Raw genomic sequence first — 19,700 nt, 5'->3', positions numbered from 1 at the left:
AAACAAACATACAATAAAAGAGCATTTCAAAGAGACCATAGCAAGGGAGTAAGAAAAAGACAACTAACCTAAGATAACTGCTTAACTTCCAACATGTTCCTACTTTACCCCAAGAAAGTTACATAATATAGCAACATTTCAGTGAACTTGTTCCTACTACAACCATCAGAAATTAACAGACAATAGTCATTTCTGGGCATCCCCAGAACGTTAAATAGCTTATCTGTTCTTCCTGGATTATTGTTCCCCCTTCCTTAATTGCTCTCTACTGCTAGTTCCCCTACATTCTACATTATAAACCATTTGTTTTACATTTTTCAAAGTTCACATTAGTGGTAGCATATAATATTTCTCTTTTTGTGCCTGGCTTATTTCGCTCAGCATTATGTCTTCAAGGTTCATCCATGTTGTCATATGTTTCACCAGATCGTTCCTTCTTACTGCCGCGTAGTATTCCATCGTGTGTATATACCACATTTTATTTATCCACTCATCTGTTGAAGGACATTTGGGTTGTTTCCATCTCTTGGCAATTGTGAATAATGCTGCTATGAACATTGGCGTGCAGATATCTGTTCGTGTCACTGCTTTCCGATCTTCCGGGTATATACCGAGGAGTGCAATCGCTGGATCGAATGGTAGCTCTATATCTAGTTTTCTAAGGAACTGCCAGACTGACTTCCAGAGTGGCTGAACCATTATACAGTCCCACCAACAATGAATAAGAGTTCCAATTTCTCCACATCCCCTCCAGCATTTGTAGTTTCCTGTTTGTTTAATGGCAGCCATTCTAACCGGTGTTAGATGGTATCTCATTGTGGTCTTAATTTGCATCTCTCTAATAGCTAGTGAAGCTGAACATTTTTTCATGTGTTTCTTGGTCATTTGTATTTCCTCTTCAGAGAACTGTCTTTTCATATCTTTTGCCCATTTTATAATTGGGCTGTCTGTACTATTGTCATTGAGTTGTAGGATTTCTTTGTATATGCAAGATATCAGTCTTTTGTCAGATACATGGTTTCCAAAAATTTTTTCCCATTGAGTTGGCTGCCTCTTTACCTTTTTGAGAAATTCCTTTGAGGTGCAGAAACTTGTAAGCTTGAGGAGTTCCCATTTATCTATTTTCTCTTTTGTTGCTTGTGCTTTGGGTGTAAAGTCTAGGAAGTGGCCTCCTAATACAAGGTCTTGAAGATGTTTTCCTACATTATCTTCTAGGAGTTTTATGGTACTTTCTTTTATATTGAGATCTTTGGTCCATTTTGAGTTAATTTTTGTGTAGGGGGTGAGGTAGGGGTCCTCTTTCATTCTTTTGGATATGGATATCCAACTCTCCCAGCCCCATTTGTTGAAAAGACCATTATGGCTCAGTTCGGTGACTTTGGGGGCCTTATCAAAGATCAGTCGGCCATAGATCTGAGGGTCTATCTCTGAATTCTCAATTCGATTCCATTGATCTATATGTCTATCTTTGTGCCAGTACCATGCTGTCTTGGCAACTGTGGCTTTATAATAAGCTTCAAAGTCAGGGAGTGTAAGTCCTCCCACTTCGTTTTTCTTTTTTAGAGTGTCTTTGGCAATTCGAGGCATCTTCCCTTTCCAAATAAATTTGATAACTAGCTTTTCCAAGTCTGCAAAGTAGGTTGTTGGAATTTTGATTGGGATTGCATTGAATCTGTAGATGAGTTTGGGTAGAATTGACATCTTAATGACATTTAGCCTTCCTATCCATGAACATGGAATATTTTTCCATCTTTTAAGGTCCCCTTCTATTTCTTTTAGTAGAGTTATGTAGTTTTCTTTGTATAGGTCTTTTACATCTTTGGTTAAGTTTATTCCTAGGTACTTGATTTTTTTAGTTGCTATTGAAAATGGTATCTTTTCTTGAGTGTCTCTTCAGTTTGTTCATTTCTAGCATATAGAAACATTACTGACTTATGTGCATTAATCTTGTATCCCGCTACTTTGCTAAATTTGTTTATTAGCTCTAGTAGGTGTATCGTTGATTTCTCAGGGTTTTCTAGATATAAGATCATATCATCTGCAAACAATGACAGTTTTACTTCTTCTTTTCCAATTTGGATGCCTTTTATTTCTTTGTCTTGCCGGATTGCCCTGGCTAGCACTTCCAGCACAATGTTGAATAACAGTGGTGACAGCGGGCATCCTTGTCTTGTTCCTGATCTTAGAGGGAGGGCTTTCAGTCTCTCACCATTGAGTACTATGCTGGCTGTGGGTTTTTCATATATGCTCTTTATCATGTTGAGGAAGTTTCCTTCAATTCCTACCTTTTGAAGTGTTTTTATCAAAAAGGGATGTTGGATTTTGTCAAATGCTTTTTCAGCATCTATTGAGATGATCAATTGATTTTTTCCTTTCGAGTTTTTAATGTGTTGTAATACATTGATTGTTTTTCTTATGTTGAACCATCCTTGCATGCCTGGAATGAACCCCACTTGGTCATGGTGTATGATTTTTTTAATGTGTCTTTGGATTCGATTTGCAAGTATTTTGTTGAGGATTTTTGCATCTATATTCATTAGGGAGATTGGCCGGTAGTTTTCCTTTTTTGTAGCATCTTTGCCTGGTTTTGGTATTAGATTGATGTTAGCTTCATAAAATGAGTTAGGTAGTGTTCCATTTTTTTCAATGTTTTGAAAGAGTTTGAGTAAGATTGGTGTCAGTTCTTTCTGGAAAGTTTGGTAGAATTCCCCTGTGAAGCCATCTGGCCCTGGGCATTTATTTGTGGGAAGATTTTTGATGACTGATTGGATCTCTTTGCTTGTGATGGGTTGGTTGAGGTCTTCTATTTCTTCTCTGGTCAGTCTAGGTTGTTCATATGTTTCCAGGAAATTGTCCATTTCTTCTACATTATCCAGTTTGTTGCCATACAGTTGTTCATAATATCCTCTTATAATTTTTTTAATTTCTTCAGGATCTGCAGTTATGTCACCTTTTTCATTCATTATTTTGTTTATATGGGTCTTCTCTCTTTTTGATTTTGTCAGTCTAGCTAGGGGCTTGTCAATCTTGTTGATCTTCTCAAAGAACCAACTTTTGGTGATATTTATCCTCTCTATTGTTTTTTTGTTCTCTATGTCATTTATTTCTGCTTTAATCCTTGTTATTTCTTTTCTTCTACTTGGTTTAGGATTGGTTTGCTGTTCATTTTCTAGCTTCTTCAGTTGATCCATTAGTTCTTTGATTTTGGCTGTTTCTTCCTTTTTAATATATGCGTTTAGTGCTATAAATTTCCCCCTTAGCACTGCTTTTGCTGCATCCCATAGGTTTTGGTATGTTGTGTTCTCATTTTCATTCGTCTCTATATATTTAGCAATTTCTCTTGCTATTTCTTCTTTAACCCACTGATTGTTTAGGAGTGTGTTGTTTAACCTCCAGGTATTTGTGAATTTTCTAAGTCTCTGATGGTTATTGACTTCTAATTGTATTCCATTGTGGTCAGAGAATGTGCTTTGAATAATTTCAATCTTTTTAAATTTATTGAGGCTTGTTTTATGTCCCAGCATATGATCTATTCTGGAGAAAGTTCCGTGAGCACTAGAAAAGTATGTGTATCCGGGTGATTTGGGATGTAATGTCCTGTAGATGTCTGTTAAATCTAATTCATTTATCAGATTGTTTAGGTTTTCAATTTCCTTATTGGTCTTCTGTCTGGTTGATCTATCTATAGGAGAGCGTGATGTGTTGAAGTCTCCCACAATTATTGTGGAAACATCAATTGCTTCCTTTAGTTTTGCCAATGTTTCTCTCATGTATTTTGTGGCACCTTGATTGGGTGCATAGACATTTACGATTGTTATTTCTTCTTGCTGAATTGCCCCTTTTATTAGTATGTAGTGGCCTTCTTTGTCTCTCAAAACATCCCTGCATTTGAAGTCTATTTTATCTGAGATTAATATTGCTACACCTGCTTTCTTTTGGCTGTAGCTTGCATGAAATATTTTTTTCCCATCCTTTCACTTTCAATTTCTTTGTGTCCCTGTGTCTAAGATGAGTCTCTTGTATGCAACATATTGATGGTTCATTTTTTTTGATCCATTCTGCGAATCTATATCTTTTAATTGGGGAGTTTAATCCATTTACATTCAACGTTAAAACCGTGAAGGCATTTCTTGAATCGGCCATCTTATCCTTTGGATTATGTTTGCCATATTTTTCCCTCTCTCTATTAATATCCTTTATTGTACCCATACCGAATCTCTTTAGTACTGAACCTTTCTCCAAGTCTCTCTGTCCTGTCTTTGTTTCTCTGTCTGTAGGGCTCCCTTTAGTATCTCCAGTAGGGCAGGTCTCTTGTTAGCAAATTCTCTCAGCATTTCTTTGTCTGTGAAAAATTTAAGCTCTCCCTCAAATTTGAAGGAGAGCTTTGCTGGATAAAGTATTCTTGGCTGGAAATTCCTCTCTCTCAGAATTTTAAATATATCGTGCCATTGCCTTCTCGCCTCCATGGTGGCTGCTGAGTAGTCACTACTTAGTCTTATGCTGTTTCCTTTGTATGTGGTGAATTGCTTTTCTCTTGCTGCTTTCAGAACTTGCTCCTTCTCTTCTATGTTTGACAGTGTGATCAGTATATGTCTCGGAGTGGGTTTTTTTGGATTTATTCTATTTGGAGTTCGCTGAGCATTTATGATTTGTGTATTTATGTTGTTTAGAAGATTTGGGAAGTTTTCCCCAACAATTTCTTTGAATACTCTTCCTAGACCTTTACCCTTTTCTTCCCCTTCTGGGACACCAATGAGTCTTATATTCGGACGCTTCATATTATCTATCATATCCCTGAGGTCCATTTCGAGTTTTTCAATTTTTTTCCCCATTCTTTCTTTTATGCTTTCATTTTCCATTCTGTCATCTTCCAGGTCACTGATTCGTTGTTCAACTTCCTCTAGTCTTGTACTATGAGTGTCCAGAATCTTTTTAATTTGGTCAACAGTTTCTTTAATTTCCATAAGATCATCCATTTTTTATTTAGTCTTGCAATGTCTTCTTTATGCTCTTCTAGGGTCTTCTTGATTTCCTTCATATCCCGTACTAGGGTCTCATTGTTCATCTTTAGTTCTTTGAGTAGCTGCTCTAGGTGTGTCTCTTCTGGTCTTTTGATTTGGGTGCTTGGGCTTGGGTTATCCATATCGTCTGGTTTTTTCATATGCTTTATAATTTTCTGTTGTTTTTGGCCTCGTGGCATTTGCTGTCCTTGATAGGGTTCTTTTAGGGTTTGTAGACCAGTTGAAGTCCTTATCTCTAATTTATCAGATCTACAGCTTCGTGGAGTACACTTTCTCTAACTAACCAGCAGGTGGCGTCCACGAGCCACCTGTTCTCCACAAGCCAGATCTCCCCTGCTTAGCCTTTTTGGTGAGTGGGGGAGTGAGTCTTGTGGGGCCCAATTGGTGTCCCAAGCTTGCGTGTGTAGTTGGTGTTGCCTGCCCTGTATGTGGGGCGTGTTTCTGGGCAGTCGGGGAGGGGGGGTGGCCCTAACAATCAAATCTCCCTGATGATCCTAGAGTTTTAAAGCTACTGCAATAGTCTAATCCTTCAGTTCAGTCCTGCCACAGTTTGTCTCTGCCACTGACCCACAAGTCTTTGGTATTGGCGTATGGCTCCTGAGACTTGCAAGTGGGCCCCTCTTCCAGGCTGTGCACCCCGGGTCCTCTGTTGAGGGATGACTGTGCTATGTCACAGGTGAGTGCCGTCCCCCCAGGGCAGTTCTGGGCTGCTGGGCTGTGTTGGGAGGCTCCCAGTCTGCTCAAATGATGGCTGAATGGGGCTCTGTTAATTCACACTGCTCCCCCTTCCCAGCTCTGGGACATTCAGCTGAGGTTGCAGGGAAGGCTAATGTCCACGCCCAGTTTTGTGGTGTGTGCCTGTTATTTGAAGCACTTCCGTCACACTGGGTTGTCTGGGGCAGCTCTGGGCTATGGGGCTGGCGATGGGCAGGAGTGTTTCCTGTCCACCAGGATGGTGGCTGTGAGCGGACACCCCCCTTTTCTTGGGAAGTTGTGTTGTTTAGTGAATTTTCTCAGCCACTGGATTATTGCCTTTTGTCTCAGAGCTCTCTTATTTCTGCTCTTGACTTGACGTGCCCAAATTTCAATTCTTTGAAGCTTTCTGTATTGAGCTTCTTAGAGTAATTGTTTTAGAAAAAGCAAAAAGGATTTAAAAAAAAAAAAAAAACAAAAAAAAAAACGGCCCTCCTCAGAGATCTAATGGGTTATTGAAATGCTAATAGACAAAGCAACCAGGGCCATTAAGGAAAGGTGCCCTGGGCAGAGAGATCAGCCTTGCTTCGGGATTTGCATATGCGCCTCAAGGCCTGATCTCCGCCCTTCCCCTTTCTGTGTTCACCAGAACTCCAAAAATCCTCTGCTTTTACTTTGGAGCTTCTCGTGTTGTTTTCCTTCTATGCCCGTCTCCTCTCTGCTGGGCTGGCTGCTCTCAGAGTCTCTGGTGTCTGGCCTCAGTCTATCTATGGTTGGAGTTTGAATCAGTAGAATGAGTTTCCGTTGAGAGCAGCCACTGCAATTCTCCCTTCTCCTTCCTGGAGCTGACAGCCCCTCCTCCCCCGGGACTGAGCCTGGCAGGGAGGGGCGCGGGTCCCCTGGCCGCAAAAACTTACAGATTTCGCTGATCTCAGCAGTTCCACGTTTTCATGAGTGTTGTATGAAGTATGCCCAAAGACAGATTGCTCTGTGGTGTCCAGTCCACGCAGTTCCTGGCTTTTTACCTACTTTCCTGGAGGAGTAACTAAAACATACAGCTCACCAGTCTGCCATCTTGCCCCGCCTCCCCAGCTGTTTTCCTCTTATAATTTAAGTTGCAATGCATTAACTCAATTTAGTGTTAAAATTTAGATAAAATAGTTTTAGTGTCTCTGTGTTATTGTTTTACCGGTAACTAAAAGTGGTGCCCTAGTTTAGGTTGTTGGGGAACATTTTTCAAAGGCATCGTATGAAAGTGCTGTTTTATTTCGTGTATGTGGTGAACTATTTTTTTTATATATATATATATTTATAAATGTGATGTGAATACCATTGGTTTCTCTTGTCTTCTGTGTAATTGGGAGCTGAGTACATTAGAAGGAAGGCTTAGTGATTTAAATTCCTCTGACAGAAGCCCTAACTACTACTTGGATCGCCTAATAAAATTTGAATCTAAGACAGTTTCAGTGGTAATAACTGAATACCATATCTGATGGTTTTGAAATACAGACTGGCTCTTTTTTATTACTTATTATTCAATAGACAGCTTTTTAATCTCTTTTTTTTCTGTCCCAGGTTGTATTACCAGTTTTGAGGAATTTGAAGACAACTGAATAATCTAGCTTAGATTTTTCTTATTTATCGTATTTTGGAGAAATTATCCAGATCTTAAGCTTTTTGAGAGGAGGGAATAGGGAAGAGTGAGATTGAGTCCTGGGTTTGGTTTTGACTAGGACCATACAGTAAACCCATTGAAAGTTTATTCTTAGCCCTTGTTCTCCCTCAAGGTGACTGTGTCCATCCACTATCTGCTGAATGGTTACTACCTCCAGTATACAGTACAACACTTAGGGGCTGCTATTTTATCCTGATATTGGTAGTGGAGGTAATGTAAAGGTTTGAGAGCACCTTTTTGCCTACTAGCTACTTTCGTGATCCACCAGAGGGCGCCCTTGCTAAGTGTACTTCCAGTAGGTGTAAAATATGGAATAAGCTAAACTTTTTACACTGGAACTGAATTCCTTTAACAACTTGGTGGGTTACTTTGCTTTATAAAAGTGAGAACAAAATAAGACTGAACTGAATCACTTAATGAAAAGGATATACGAGCTTGATTTATTCAACATTTGGTAACATTTACTTCTGTCAGGCATTTGTTGGACTCTGGATTCTAGGTTTGGGTCCTCAAAGGTATCATTCTACAGTGTTATAAAGGAAGTAAGAAAATACACTGCAGCTTTAGAAAAATTAGTCTCGGGTAGTGCTCACTTAAAAGTAGAAAACAATGGGAAATGGAAATTAGGCATTAGCTTTTAGATCAAGTATAGTTGACCTATACACTGACAGTCATGAAGCATAGTCTCAGCCTTTTACTGTGGAAAACCGAATGGTCTAATTTGATTCTCCTGATAATCTTGTAAAGAAAGCAGATATGACCCTCATTTATAGGTAAAGAGAGAATCAGGGAATTGACCCAAGTGACTTGACCCAAGCCCATTAGCAACTTGAGTCAGGAATAGATTTAAGCTCTAGAGAGGTATCAAAGCACTTCTTTAAGGAAGATTTGGACTGATTGTGAAAGGTTACAGACCAGAAATTTAGTTTCCATTGAGACTGATGGTTTGGATTGTTGCTTACTTTGCTTATTGCCTATTCTTCCTGCCACATATCCTCCATGAAAATAAAGAGAAGTCGTTATTTTTTCCACTGCTGTATCCCAGCACCTGCAACAGTGCTTGGCAAATCATGTGCTCCATAAATGCTTGTTGAATGGTGAATGAATTGTTAGTTCACGGTACATGTATTAGAAAGAGTTCTGATTTAAATGCCTAATTTTGAGCTAAACTAGAGTGGAGTGGGAAGGAAATGACTAAAATATGAATATAACAAAAGTGAAATCTTCAAAAAGAAAAACTAGGATGGTAATTAGGACAAGACAGTGGGGGAATCAAAGGGGAACAAGGGCATTGAGGTTTGAAGAATGACCCCACAGGTTGGACTACAAATCAGGACCACTAAGTTTGTCAGCCACATGGTTTATTTCATAAGACTGAGCAAAGCTAAACCAATTAATATCTGAATTTATAAATTAACAGTTATACATCTGGGCACACATTTTCATATGCTTGACATTCAGTATCTTCAGGTAACTCCTTACATCCTCTTTAAGCTAATATCTATAAAATCATAGCACCATTTCCCAATTCAGTAGAACTATTTACAAATACATAACTCATGTTGGGTAAATTTGTGACCCACATATAGCAGATGAATATACAGTGCAACACTTAGGGGCTGCTGTTTTATCCTGATATTAGCAACTTCTGAAAATTCAATTATCTAACATTAGGTCAACAATTTTTTGATACTGAATGATCATACACTGGAAAAAACATGGACTTTGGAGCAGGATTGTTCTGAGCTCAAATCCTGGCTTTGTTCCATATCAGCTGAGTGACCTTAAGTAAGTCACATCTCTGCATCTGTTTTCCCTTCTGTATAAATGGGGAATACTACTACATGTTTCACTGGGCTAGACTAAGTGTTAGATGACTGAGTTTATGAAGAGTGATTAGCAGATAAGTGGATATCCTTAGAAATGGCTCCATCACGGTCAGGTGCACCACTCGGGAGAGGTAGAAAGCAAAGAATAGGGGAACCGGGTGCTTTTTAATAGATGGGTAATGACAGGTGTGAGTTTGGTGTATCAGGGTCAGTGACTAGGCCTGCTGTCCTGTTAAACCAACAACCGGGGTCTTTTCTCAGCTAATTTGGAGGCTGCTTTTATGTGAATACATGTTCGCCTGTGAAATGAGGTCGTTTAATCTTAAAGGTTCATTCTAGCTCAAACATCTATGCGCCTGGCATAGCTTTCAAGAGAGGTGCTTAACAAATGCTGTTGTGAAGCTACTGATACTCCCAGGAAACAACTGAATTCGTTAGCAATCGTCGGATACTTTTCAGCTGTGTCTTTTTTCACTAGTTCTAATATTTATATTTCTTGGGAGATTTGAGGAGTGGCGAGGGTAAGCACCAAATAGCCTGGTTTTCCGGCGCGAGCCAAATTTTCTCCTCTAAGGACGCTCAGGGAAGTAATCCAACTCCGGTCCTGGGAAAATCCGATCCGCAGTTTTCCTCTTGCTTTGGCTCTTAACCGATCTCACTACTTGCGAAGGGGAGACGTCGGCCAGCCCTACACGAGGCCGGCAAGAGTCCACAGGCTCCCAGGAGGGCGGGACCGAAGCTCAGGAATCGGCAGCAGAGAACAAGCAAGCTCTGGTGCCGTCAGACAGGAGCTGGCTCCGCGGAACCACAACTTCCGGCATGCCCTGCAGGCTGCGCCCAAAGCGATTGGCTGAGAGCTCTAGCCTTACTGCCCTCATCGTCCAATAAGACGGAGGACAGAGGCCTGACCCGTATTTTCGGGGACCAATGGCCATACAGATGAGGCGGGTGCTTCCTTACCACTCACCTTGCGCTCAGAAAAACCTCTTTTTAAAGGTCATGCAGGACTTGGACCTCGCAGGCAGTGAGACCGGAGTCCGAAAGCGCAGCGGCATCCCTCCAAATCGGAGTCGGGGGCATTCTGGTTTCCGCCAGGAGCGGTCCGGCCGCCGCCGGGGGCGGAGCCAGGGGCGGGGCTTGGCCTCGTTGTGGAGCGTCTCGTAATCCATCATGGCTGCCGCGGGAGTCAGTGTCTGTCTCTGAGTAGCGCTGGAGCTGGAGCCGGTTCCCGGGTCCTGCTGCTGAGGAACTCCTCCGTTGTTGACGGCTCTTCTTGGCGTGGGGGAAAGCTGGGTCCCGCAGCGGAGTTCAGGGGATGAGACTGCCTCTCCGCTGCGGCGACAGTGACAACGTCCGGGCCGGGGGAGGGGTTGTGTGGAGCAGAGCCCCTCGGGCTCGGGGCAGCTGAGGTGGCCGGGCCTCCTCTCCCCTCCGCCTGCTACCCTCTTCGGGGCCGCGAGGGTCTTCGTTCTTTACGGCCTTGCTCCAGCTTCTGGGTGACTGGGGGTGGTCTCTGCTCCTCAGACCTGGGACACCCCGTTTCCTGAAGCGTGGAGGAGCTTCGCCCCGGAGTAAGCCGCCCGTGCCCCGCCCTGGCAGCCTCTTATCCCCGAGCCGCCTTTTACACCTACTCTCGGCCCCAAGTTTGGCCGCGGAACCCCGCATTCACATCCCCTCCCTGCTGTCAAGTGGCTTTCCCTTCCCCCCAGTTGCTCTCGCGAACCTCTAATGCCCTGACTTCTTCCAATGTCACCTACGGCCCTCTTAGTCTCAGCCCAGCCAAAAACTTTAATGCAAAGGAAAAGTCTGGATTGGTTTCACAGGCCCTTTAAAAAGCGGACTTAAAAATTGCTGGCAATGCATTCCTTGTCAGCAGAGTCGAGGGCAAGCTCTCGCTGAAATCTGGATGACCCGTGTCTTTTTCCGGAGAGCAGGGTAGGGGAGCCGGAGCGGCAGCCAGTTCAGCAGGAAATTTGTTGGAAGATGAAGAAACCATGATAGGGGGTGGGTGATTTCCACAGGAAAAGTTCTGGAAGAGCATCCAAAGACATTCAACATTTCCTTTATATGTGGAACTTTAATATTGTTGACCCTTTACAGCATCCCCTGTGAATATTTCTGTTTAGGATTTTCCTCCTAAAGAAATTGCTATTCAGCCAGTAAAAGACAAATTCAAGAAACTTTTGGGTAACATTACAGTTACATTTCTTCAAATTGATTGCAAAAATAATCGGAACTCCTGTTTACATGAATCAACCTAAAACCCAAACTTCACTCGATTTTGGAAGATGTCTTTTTTGTGATTGACCTCAATTACTGACTTTGTGGAGATGCAGTGAATGTGAAACCCCATATATGTACACACCATTTTTCTTTTAAGCTCACTGACCATTCTGGAAGATCTTGAACCCTTTTCTGGAAAGGGGTCCTATCTTAAATTTATGGGGCAGCAGCCTGGAAAAGTTCTTGGGGACCAAAGAAGGCCAAGTTTGCCGGCCCTGCCCTTTATCAAAGGAGGAGGGAAGAAGGACTCATCAAGGCATGGGGGTCCACACTGCAATGTTTTTGTGGAACATGGTGAGTGCTTTTCAAGATTTCTGAAGTCATGTTTTCCTTATGCATTCAGCTTAGTCCATCAAGGAACTTCTGAACAATAGTGCTGTTCCAGTTCCTTCCAATTCTGCTTAAAGGTTCTTTTACTTTAGTTATCTCTTAGTTTATGTTTGAACTTTCTTTGTGTAAAAAAAAGTTACTTCATGACTCTATTACGGCTTTGTTCAAATTCTCTTTGAGTTGCTTATTTTTTGCCGGACTTGCCTTTTAACTTACTGTTGTCCTTGGGGATCTGTTCCAGGGCCTCAGTTTCCTGAGGGAGTTGGACTTTTGTGGTTTCTTAGGATCCATAGTTCTATAAGTCTGCTATAATCGAAGACATGGGCTCTTCTTTGGTGCGTGGATCCTTTAATACTACACATACAATTCTGAGTTTGTGTGTGTGTGTGTATGTACATTTATTTGCAGAAAGTTTTTATCATATTCTCAAAGTGTGGTCCCCAGCAGGTTAAGAACCACAGATTCTAGTTGATACTGATATCTTTGACATTTTCAGTCATAAGTAGGACTTAAATACTTACTTTGGAGCTATGTGGGAAAATCGAATGGGGAAGCAGCATTCCTTGTGAATTGAAGATACACAACTTTCAGTTATTTTACCTTATACTGAATAAGCTTTCTGCATTAAATGAGCTTTCATCCTCCTCTCTTTCTCTCTTTAAATGACATTCTGGGCAAAAAAAGTTGTCTTTGACATTTGTATGAACATAGTTGGCATTTGAGTGCTGATAGTACATATTATATTATTTTCTTCTAATAATTCCATGTGAAGTTAAAGCTAAGGTTCACCTTAGACTGATGTCTGTAACAGAGGCCAGCTATGAACTACTAATTCTGGTCTTGTTTGTACTGTTGCAGCCTGACCTTTTTCAGACTGTGTACTTTGTATTAAAATATCAATTGAGCCCACCCACCCTATAAGCAAATGTAGAAATGGCACATACTTTGAAATTCCATCACAAATGGTCCACACAAGTAAATTAAGGCCTCTGTTCAATGAGCTTGTAATTGACAGTTACAGAATATTTTCTTTCTTACAGAAAAATTTTCACTTCATCTAAATAAATCTAGGTACCTGGATTTTACTTTGCCTTTAAACATTAGTTGTATTTTAGCATTGGTTATAGACAAGCAAATATGGTAATGTGTTACTTGATGGTACTTCCCAAATTCACGATTTAAAAAGTGAGCTATTTTCCTTTTAGAACACAAAATTCACAAACTTGACATTTGGTGCCCATTGAAGGAGATAATACTGGAGGAGCAGGTTTTGAGTATTTTTTTCTGAAGAGTTTTGAAGGTGGGATGGGAATGGAGGCAAAACTGCATATGGGAGATTTTATTGTATCAACATGTAACTACATGACTGAAATATTTTTTAAATAAATATTTTATTAAAAAAAAAAGTGAGCTATTTACATTTTAACTAGTCATGATCATGCAATCTCAGTGAAAATTGATACAAACTTTTTGGAGAGCTCTGGCAGAATTTATCAGAATTTAAAATGTGCATACCATTGACCCAGTCATCTCACTTTTGGAAGCCATCCTAGAATAGAACAGCATATATCCCTTGATGTCTCTGGTACCACTTCAGGGAAGGGGGTCAAGAGGTTAAATCTATTTGCATATTGATACAATACTAAGATATTATTTGTCTCCTTCACTGTGTTGATCTGTACTAATGGTGCAAAAGTAATGCAGGTGCCTTGGAATGAATCAAGGTGGTGGCACTTAACTGTACTAAAATATCCATTGTATTTTTCATGCCCTGCACCCACAGTTTAAAAAAAAAGGTCAGTTTTGCTTAAGAATGTCCTTAATGAAGCAGCAAAAATTATTTTTATTAAATCTTGACCCTTGAGTATATGTCTTTTTAACATTCCGTGGGACAAAATGAGAAGTATGCATAAAGCACTTCATTGTGTACTGAAATCCAATGGTTATCATTAGGAAAAGCCCATGGGTGATCGTTTGAATTGCAAGCTGAACTACCTGCTTTTTTCATGGACTACCTGAAAGCATGACTGACAGATAAAGTATGATTATTCACAGTTGAGTATTTCGCAGACATTTTCTGGAAAATGTATGAAGGACTCTGTCCCTTCAAGGAAAACAACTGATAGTATTTGTTGCCACTGATCAAATTTGAGCTTTCAAGTGAAAACTAGAATTTTGTAAAACTTTTACCCACCACTGTGGTATAGAGATGGATGTTACTATTTACAAATATGGTATTTTGACTTATCATGAAATGTATTGTTTGGAAGGGCTGCATGACTTAGTGAACCAATATTTTCTAAATTGTCCGTGCATATTATATAATGTGCAGATAAAAGATCCATTCAAAGTATCAGAATACAAAAGTTTGTTGGTATGGTTTCAAATTCTACAAATTCTACATCGTAACCAACCTTTAAGAAACTACCGTTTATCAAGATTTTTTTTTTTCTTTTTTACTTAACAAGAATTTATTGGTTCACAGTTTAGCAGCTAGAAGTCCAACATCAAGGTCTCAATAGGCCATGCCTTCTCCCCGAAGTCTGTCATGTTCTGGTGCTGGCTAGCAGCAATCCTTGACTAGCAGCTCTGTGTCTGTTACATGGTCTTCTTCTGTGGCTTTCTCTGAGTTCTCTCTTCTGTGTCTTCTGGTTTCTTTCAGTTTCTGGTGTTTAATGGCTGCACCTAAATTTCCTCTCTTCATAAGGCCTCCAGTAATACAGATTAAGACCCATTCTGATTCATTTAGGCCATGCCTTAACTAGTAACATCTTCAAAAGGTCCTATTTACAATGGGTTCACATCCACGGGAACACAGATTAAGATTAAACATGTCTTTCATTGGGGTGCATGATTTAATCTACCACATGGTCAGAGGAGATGAAAAAAGTAGTTTAACAAGTGTCTTATCACATGGCCTACTTATTAGTTAAGAAATGCAAAATAAAACAACTTTATGGTCTCATGGAACTTTTTAAGTTTCAAAATATAAATAAGAAAATGAAGAGAATCTGTATTGATGAAAATATAGGGAAAAAGGCTTTGACCTTAAAGCATGACAAACATGACTTGACTCTTAGCTGTGAGAGCACAGATTAAGTCACCTCACTGTGTCAGTTTCCTTATCTGAACAAATGAGACAGCAACATCATTTTACAGACTCACTGTGAGGATTAGGTGAGACAAGGTATGGAAGGCCCACAGCACGATGCTGGGTTCACAATAAATGGTTTCATCATCTCGCTATCATTGTTGTTTCTGATGTACTGATACTATCGCAGATAGCACCAGAAAGGGATTTAGCCCTTTGGGAGATTCCATAGTCAATGCGCAATAAGAACTATAAAGTTACATATACCCTTTAATCTGATTTTTCCAGTTGTGGGGAAAAATTTAAAGGGAAAAAAATTGAGTGATTAAAGATGTTTGTAGTAATGTTACTGATGACAGTCAAAATTTGGAAACAACTTAATGCCCAGAAATGGAGGATTGCCTATCAAGTTTTAGTGTAATTTCAAAGAAGAATATCTACAGTTATCTGAAAAGTTTATTTAAAAAAAAAAAAATCTGAATAAAATATATTTTAAATTTCAGTTTTAATTTCTAATATGGTAAATGTTGTTAGAGATTAACCTACATTAACAAAAGCTCTTTGGGTTTCTCAGTGTTTTTAAAGAGTGTAAAGAGGTCCTGAGATTAAAAAATTTGACAACAGTTGCTATAAAAAGTCTATTAAGAGGGCACACAAGAATATTTATTGCAGGATTACTATAAAGTACTAACACTTATAAGTCCATGCTATTGGTAAATGGAAAACAGCAGTTTGGAGAGGAGTATATGTGCTATGACCCCATTTTTGTAAAACAAAAATACATAGTTATTTGTATATGTGTAGAGAAAGTATGGAAGGATTCAAACCTAAATAATTGTTATCTCCAGGCAATTGGGATTTAGGTGGGAAAGGAGAAAATTTTAATTTATATTTGTGATGTTTCAAATTTCATTTTACATAAAACTTGGGTTATTTTCTTAATACAAAACGAAAGCAACCAAATAGTCACTTCTTTGTGACACCTTTTTATGAAAGAATTTACTTAAATCATGTTTTATTGATGATAAATCAATTTCTTTGGACTTTGGGTATTCTTTTTTCTAGGGAAATGCAGTCTTATTTTGTGTTACAAATTATCATTGGTCTTTCTGGTGTTGGTTAATACCCATGTAGGTTGGATTCAGAAACTTGCAGTTAGAAATATGCAGTGTTGCATCAGACATGAATCTGGAAGCCAAGCATAATATTGTTTGTTGTTATTGTTATTGTTGTCGTCGATGGTGGTGGTGGTAGTGATGGTTAGTGTGAAAGGAATGGACCAGATGGCAATTTTTTGCCAGGATCATTAATGGTCAAAAGTGCTAGTCATATGTACAGAAAAAAATGGAAACCATGATGTTTATTTCATGTATCATATGGGCCTTTCAAATTTCAGTGACTTGACTAAAAAAATTCACTTTTAGGAGAGTTGATAAAACAGGATCGAAAGCGTTAGCTAATAAACCTCTTTTTCCTTAGTGTTTCCTTCTTTCTTCAACAAATATTTATTGAGTAAACACTATGTGCCAGGTATTGTTTTAGTCACTGTTAATACATTAGTGAACAAAAAAGAAATCCCTGCCCTCCTAGAACTTACTAGGTGGAGTAGACCATAAATAAGCTAAATAAGTAAAATACAGAATGTGTTAGATGGTGATAAGTGCTAAGGAGGAAAATAACATAGAGAAGGGGATAGGAAATGCTGGAGGTTTTAATTTTAGTTAGAATGGCTAAGAGAAAGCCCCAATGAAAAGATAGCATTTCAATAAAGACAAGAAGGAACTGAGAGAGCAAACCAGATGGAAATAAGGGGTAACAGTATTTCAGGCAGAGGGAATCAGGTTGCATTGGCCTGAAGCAGAGCTTGCTTAGCATGTTCAAGGAATAGTCTAGAGGCTAGTGTAGCTGGAACTGAGAGAGCAAAGGGAGAGTTATAGGAGATAAAATGGGGTCATGGGGTGGGGAACAGAATGGCTGGAGAATAGTATGGCCTTGTTGGCCATTTCAAAGACTTGTGTGGTTTGGGAAGTTATCTGGAGAGTTGTGAGAGAGGAGTAACAAGAGCTGATTTATGTTTTAATGAAATCTTTCTGGCTGCTGTGTTCTGAAGGAAAGTAAGGGAGAAGGCAGGGAGTCTAGTCAGGGGTCTATTGCAGTAACATAGATGACAGCATGTGGGTTGGATCAGGGTGGTGGCAGTTAGTGAAGGGGTCAGAGTCTGTTCTATTTGAAGGCAGAGCTGACCAATTGCTTCTGGATTGGATGTGGGATGTGAGAGAAAAAGAGGTCAAGGGTAACTCCAAGGTTTTTGGATTGAATACCTGGAAGAATGGAGTTGCCTTTTATGGAATTTGGGGGGTGAGGGGAGAAGTTCAAGAGCTCCTTTTTGGGTATGCTACATTTGAGGCATCCAGTTGGAGATGTCTAATAAGCAGTTGGATCTGTGAGTTTATATTCAGGGAAAGCAGTCCAGATTGGAGAGGGAAATGGGGAATCATCAAGTTATAGATGGTATTTAAAGCAGTTAAGAGTGGGTGAGGGGATTCAGAACCAGACCCCAGAGCCTGGGGGAACACGGCCATACCTTCTCACACCAGTCAAGAATTATAGGCTAACAGGCATCACCTGCTGGGCAGAAAAGCACAGTGACCTGAGACATCAAAGGGTGGAGCAATTTTCTAAGACACACCCGCAGGGAAACCAGATACTGAATATTTCTTCCCTCTGGGACCTGAGCCTGTTCTGGTCTGGGAAAACCTGATTTGGATAACCAAGGAAACCATGCCTAGACAACAGAAAATTACAGCCTACACTAAGAAAAACAAAGTTATGGCCCAGTCAAAGGAACAAACGTACACTTCAACAGAGATACAGAAATTTAAACAACTAATGCTAAATCAATTCAAAAAGTTTAGAGAAGATATTGCAAAAGAAATAGAGGCTGTAAAGGAAACACTGGCCATATATATGGCAGAAATCAAAAGTTCAGAAAAACAACTAGTAGAATCTGGAAATGAAAGGCACAACAAAAGAGATGAAAGACACAATGGAAACTTACAACAGCAGATCTCAAGAGGCAGAAGAAAACACTCAGGAACTGGAGAACAAAACACCTGAAAGCCTACATGCAAAGGAGCAGATGGAGAAAAGAATGAAAAAATATGAGCAACGTCTCCGGGAACTCAAGGATGAAACATAGTACAATAATGTACGTATCATTGGTGTCCCAGAAGGAGAAGAGAAGGGAAAGGGGGCAGAAGCAATAATAGAGGAAATAATTAATGAAAATTTCCCATCTCTTATGAAAGACATAAAATTACAGATCCAAGAAGTGCAGCGTACTCCAAACAGAAGAGATATGAATAGGCCTATGCCAAGACACTTAATAATCAGATTATCAAATGTCAGAGACAAAGAGAGAATCCTGAAAGCAGCAAGAGAAAAGCGATCCATTACATACAAAGGAAGCTTAATAAGACTGTGCGGATCTCTCAGAAGAAACCATGGAGGCAAGAAGGAAATGGTGTGATATATTTAAGATGCTGAAAGAGAAGAACCGCCAACCAAGAATCCTATATCCAGCAAAGCTGTCCTTCAAATATGAGGGAGAGCTCAAAATATTTTCTGACAAACAGACAATGAGAGACTTTGTGAACAAGACACCCGCCCTACAGGAAATACTAAAGGGAGCACTACAGGGTGGTAGAAGACAGGAGTGTGTGGTTTGGAACACAATTTGGGGAGATGGTAGCACAACAATGTAAGTACACTGAACAAAGGTAACTATGAATACGGTTGAGAGAGGAAGGTGGGGAGCACGTGAGACACCACAAGAAAGGAGGAAAGATAAAGACTGGGACTGTGTAACTTGGTGAAATCTAGAGTATTCAACAATTGTGATAAAATGTACAAATATGTTGTTTTACGAGGGAGAACAAGCAAATGTCAACCTTGCAAGGTGTTAAAAATGGGGAGGCATTGGGGGAGGGATGCAATCAGCATAAACTAGAGACTGTAACTAATAGAATCATTGTATTATGCTTCCTTTAATGTAACAAAGGTGATATACCAAGGTAAATGCAGATAAGAGGGGGGGATGGGGAGGCATGTTAGACACTTGACATTGGTGGTATTGTCTGATTCTTTATTCTACTTTGATTTAAGGTTATTTTTCCTTTTGCTGCTTCCTAGCTGTCATTTTTTTTTTTTCCTCTTTCTTTTGGCTCTCTTCTTCTTTGACTCTCCCTCCTGCCTTGTGGAAGAAATGTAGGTGCCCTTATATAGATAGTGGTGAAGGTGGTGAACACATAAATGTATGACCATGCAGAGAACCATCGATTATTTACTTGGGATGGAATGTATGGTGAGTGAACAAAACCATATTAAAAAAAAAAATGGGTTGATGACAAAACCTCGAGGGCAATATACTGAGCGAAATAAGCCAGACACATAAGGACAATTATTGCAGGGTCTCACTGATAGGAACTAATTATAATATGTAAACTCATAGACATTAAATATAAGGTACCAAGATATAGGACAAGGCTTAAGAATGGGGAGTGGTTGCTTAGTATGAGCAGAATATTCAATTAGGATGAACTTAAATGTTTGGAAATGAACAGGGATGTTGGTAGCAAGATGTGAGAATAACTAACAGCGCCGAATGGTGTGTGAATGAGGTGGAAAGGGGAAGCTCAGAGTCATATATGTCACCAGAAGGAAAGTTGGAGGTCAAAAGATGGGAATGTATAAAACTGAATCCTATGGCAGGCAATGTC

At 39.9% G+C, this 19,700-nt stretch overlaps 1 protein-coding gene across 1 annotated transcript in view; it reads left to right on the top strand.

The window, feature by feature from the left end:
- Positions 1-11,635: 11,635 nt before the first annotated feature.
- ABL1 (ABL proto-oncogene 1, non-receptor tyrosine kinase) overlaps positions 11,636-19,700 on the top strand; it is a 247,412-nt gene continuing 239,347 nt past the window's right edge. Inside the window, exon 1 of the mRNA XM_037796930.1 lies at positions 11,636-11,795. Within this exon, the coding sequence (XP_037652858.1) occupies positions 11,660-11,795 (136 nt within the window). The 5' untranslated portion in view covers positions 11,636-11,659. The remainder of the gene's footprint in view (positions 11,796-19,700) is intronic.

Source organism: Choloepus didactylus, chromosome 10, assembly GCF_015220235.1.
Source record: "Choloepus didactylus isolate mChoDid1 chromosome 10, mChoDid1.pri, whole genome shotgun sequence".
NCBI classification, from domain to species: domain Eukaryota; kingdom Metazoa; phylum Chordata; class Mammalia; order Pilosa; family Megalonychidae; genus Choloepus; species Choloepus didactylus.
This window is presented reverse-complemented; position numbering and strand designations above follow the sequence as displayed.